This window comes from Vicugna pacos, chromosome 22 (genome assembly GCF_048564905.1).
Source record: "Vicugna pacos chromosome 22, VicPac4, whole genome shotgun sequence".
Taxonomy (NCBI): Eukaryota; Metazoa; Chordata; class Mammalia; order Artiodactyla; family Camelidae; genus Vicugna; species Vicugna pacos.
The window spans coordinates 23,035,098-23,039,402 of NC_133008.1; the positions used below are offsets into that span (position 1 = coordinate 23,035,098).

General features: G+C 45.6%; 1 protein-coding gene across 1 annotated transcript; it reads left to right on the plus strand.

Moving 5' to 3' along the window:
- Positions 1–3,051: 3,051 nt before the first annotated feature.
- Positions 3,052–3,987, plus strand: LOC140688353 (olfactory receptor 1M1-like). Its single transcript, XM_072946983.1, has one exon. The coding sequence runs from the start codon at positions 3,052–3,054 to the stop codon at positions 3,985–3,987; it is 936 nt and encodes a 311-aa protein (XP_072803084.1).
- The last annotated feature ends 318 nt before the right edge of the window (positions 3,988–4,305 follow it).

A 4,305-nucleotide genomic window follows, 5' to 3' on the forward strand; every position in this document is an offset into this window, starting at 1 on the left:
TACAAATGCTTAATATATTGGAGCTATTACTAGGAATAACATTTAAAAGCTTCTTCATGGGAAATATTGTGTATCTTGCTTTTCTTCCATCAACCAAGATGGACAGATCTAAAGAAAGGCAATACTCTTAGGAAAAAACTACTTCCCACAAGGATGCTAGACTCAAAGGCTCCAGTAGGGAAGATGAGCTAATTGTATTTGCTCTAACAAGGTTCTCTGGGGATCACGCCTGGAAGTCAGAGAGTCTGGTATAAACCTGCTGATGGTGTTCCTGCTGTGTGCTCCCTGAGAAAGCATGATCCTCCTCCGCAGCTGAGAGACACATTTGAGGCAACAGCCCCAAAGCCCTGGAAACAGGACAGCTGGGGACTGAGAGGTCCTGGAATCCAACAGGTACAGTAGCCATTGGTTGACTAAGTGAGTCTAGAAGACAAGCTGCAGCAGAGCTGGTCTCAGAGGAAACAATCCCTGAACTTCCCCTCAGAGGTTGGGGATCTTCTGCTCAGTTTATCCACAAGGACTTAGGATGCTTGGCATCAGAGACTCATGGGTGGGTAGGGTCATAGTGAGCTGGTCAAGAGAGTGGATGCTGGAACCAGAGCTTGGGCTGGATCCTAGTTCCATGCAGGAGTTAGGTTTGGAGCCTCTGCTGTCTGCTCATGATATGGTTGAGGGCTAAATGGGATGATATATGTCAAGAGATTAGCTCATTGTGAATTACGCTGAGTAAATGTCACTGTCTTGCTCAAAGTTAGCGGATCTGTACAGTTGCTGTGGAGAGAAGAGAGTTCAGTGGGGTTTAATCAAGATCAGTAATCTTTAACTGGGAGTGATTTCTACTCCTCCCCGAGGAGTCTCAAGATGTTTTTGATCATTGCAACTGGGGACAAGAAGGGTACAACTGACATCCAGTGGGTCAAGGCCAGGAATGCTGTTCAACATCCTACAGTAATATACAAGGCAGTCCCCACCACACACAGACATATGATCTTGCCTCAAATGTCAGTAGTACCCAGGTTTAGAACCCCTGGGCTCCACCCAGTAGGGAGGGGAACCAGGAAAGTGATCCTTGCAGAAGTGAAGGCAACATAAATCATGTGGAGCTGGAGTCTAGTGGCTTCAAGGCAGGAGTGAAAGCAGATGTAAAGGACCTAAGGCAGGATGCAAAACCAGGAAGATGGAAACTGAAGATGCCTGGGAATAAGAAGAGCAGTGGTAAGCCATGAAATAGTGAACTTGGACAAGATCCCCATTGGCGTTTTCATTAGGTTGCTCTGGCTGCAGTGTGTAGAATGGACTGCAGGGGGTGAGAGTCGCCATGGGGAGACCAGGGAAGGTGGACAATCCAGGTGAGATTAGACGGTGGCCTGGATTAGTGTACTCATTCTGAAGATGAATGATCTTTCTGTCCAAGAGGTGAAGACAATGCTGAAAATGCATGAATTAGGAACTGATGAGATGTGAGAGGTGAGGGAGGAGTTGAGAGCAATGCCTAGTCTTCGTCTTGGTGGTGCTGGCTGGGGTTGTGTCAGTTGTGTGCTCTAAGGAATTGTGCAGTGCTTGATTCCCACGACCAACCTCAGCAACCCTGGTGGAGGACACCTCTTTTGGACTTCGTGAGACTGGAGTGCCTGGGGCGGGTTCTGGAAGTGATGTCTGGGAAGCAACAAGATAGTCAAGTAGAAGACTGGAGAGGGTGGGTGCTAGAGCCAGAATTTCAGAGCCACTGAATGAAAGGTTCTTCAAGACACCTGCCGTCTAATATTTCACACCTCAGGTGTACCCTGAGCAAATGGTGGCATACCATGAGTGGACTGTAGGATAAACAGCATTCCTGAGTTCTGAGCTTGGGGGTCCAGAGATACAAAAACAGGCAGGTTGTCTCACAGAGAAACGCATGCACTCTTTCTCCTCAGCCTTAAGTAGAAGAGAAAAGTGAGTGGAAACTTTGGAGAGTCTATTATTTTCCACAGATATTTACTGCAGGGAGAGATTTCTACCTGTCCAAGCCCCTCGATACCAGGTTTGGCTGATGAATTGTGAGTGAGGAAGAGGCAACCCTTAGGAGCCGACATACAATTCACCTTTCCTGCTGCTGCAATAACTGGCAATATCGCAGACAAAGATTTATGGAACTGCCTGAGTCCTGGAGTGTTGTCATTATGCAGCCCAGCCATAGCAAACCTGTGATGGACATGTAGCTTAAGTGAGAAACAAGCTTTCATAGCTGCCAGCCACCAAGATTTGGGCTTGTACATTACTGCACCATGATTTAGCCTAAATTGATGGATATGAGGCAGTGGGCTGCCCAGCGGAGGCCAGGCTCAGGATAACACAAGCCTCAGCTAGGACATAGGGCCAGAATTTGTGGACATATTAAGACTGTCAATCTCAGTATTTAATTAATCTGTACATGCTGCCACCGCCCCACGAGGGGACTGATGTAAAAGATACCTGCCATTATAAGAGCAGTGCTTTTTTAAAATTTCCTTTTATAGAGCTCCAAACTATTGTCTAATTAATTGTACCAGGAAACTGAGGCTTTGGGAGTTTCGGTCAGTGGCTCACACAGCTAATAAAGGTCAGAGATATCATTCAAACAGGGTCTGTCTGACCAGCCCTTGTTCTCAACTGCTAAGAGATTTAATCTCTCAGAAATATACATAAGGTTCAGCCTTTTACATATTAATCCATCACATCTTCACAACAACTCTATGGAGCAGGTACTATTATTATTTTTAATTAATAGATGAGTAAACTAAGGCACAGAAGGTTAAGTATCTTGGCCAAATCACACAGCTAATTAATAAGTGGCAGAGCTGGATTTAAACTCAGGCTGTCTGCCATCAGAGTTCTTGTCTTTAATCACTTTATATTATTTATTTTTATTTAAAAAAATCAAATCTTAGAAGTATTAACCCCATGTACAGATGAGGAAACTGAGGCTCAGCATGGTTAAGTGAGATGCATCTTCAAGGAAGTGACTTGTTTTGACCTCAGGAATCCACCCACTGTTGACACCCCTTTTTCTACCCTTAGAACTGCCTGGCCATGGGCAATCACACCCAAGTCTCTGAATTCATCCTTCTCGGCCTCTCTGAGCAACCACTGCACAGGCAGATGCTCTTTGGTTTATCCTTCAGCCTGTATCTAATTGGGTGCACGGGAAATCTGCTCACCATCCTAGCCATCGTCAGGGACCCTCACCTCCACAGCCCCATGTACTTCTTGCTCAGCAACTTGTCTCTTCTCGACATCTGCTTTACATCCACCACCATCCCCAAGATGCTGGTAAACCACCTGTGCGGGAACATCACCATCTCCTTCTCAGCTTGCCTGGCTCAGATGTATTTCTTCATCGCCTTTGGGGCAGCTGACAGCATCCTTCTCTCAGCCATGGCTTATGACCGCTACCTGGCCGTCTGCTGCCCACTGCACTACATGACAATCATGAGCATCCTTCGGTGTGCCTCGCTGGTGCTGATACCCTGGATCTCAGCCAACCTCGTCTCCATGGTCCACACTATCCTGATGACCCGCTTGTCCTTTTGCACCAATAGGATCCCACACTTCTTCTGTGACATTAATGCCTTGATCAAGCTCACTTGTTCAGATACTCAAGTCAATGAGATGCTGGTGTTGGTCCTTGGAGGCCCAGTGGTTCTGATCCCTTTTGTGTACATCATGGCCTCTTACACACCTATTGCTGTGGCTGTGTGGAAGTTGCCCTCTGCCCAGGGCAGGTGGAAAGCATTCTCCACCTGTGGCTCTCACCTTTGTGTTGTCTCTCTGTTCTATGGGACTATCATTGGAGTCTACTTCAACCCTGCGTCCACACACACCACTCAGAAGGACATGGCTGCCTCAGTGATGTACACCATGGTCACCCCCATGCTGAACCCCTTCATCTACAGCCTGCGGAACCGAGATCTGAAGGGTGCCCTCAGGAGACTTCTCAGTAGGAATCCCTTTGCTAAGCCTCTCTGAAGACTCTTTTTAGACCCAACTGATTTTGAAATAAACTAATGCTTCCCAAAGTTAGAACTCCCAGTGGTTTTTCTTTTTTCTTTTAAAAGGAGAAACAAAACTTTTATTATTCATGTAATTTATTTTTATTGAATATATTTACATATAACCTTGAATAACTTTAAGGTGTAGAAAGCATTAATTCAATACATTTATACACTATAATATGATTTCCATTGTAGTGATATTTAGCACCTCTATCACATGACATACTTGTTCTTTCTTTTTACTGGATGGGATAATTCAGTTTTAGTCTTTCAGCAAGTTGGAGGATTGTAG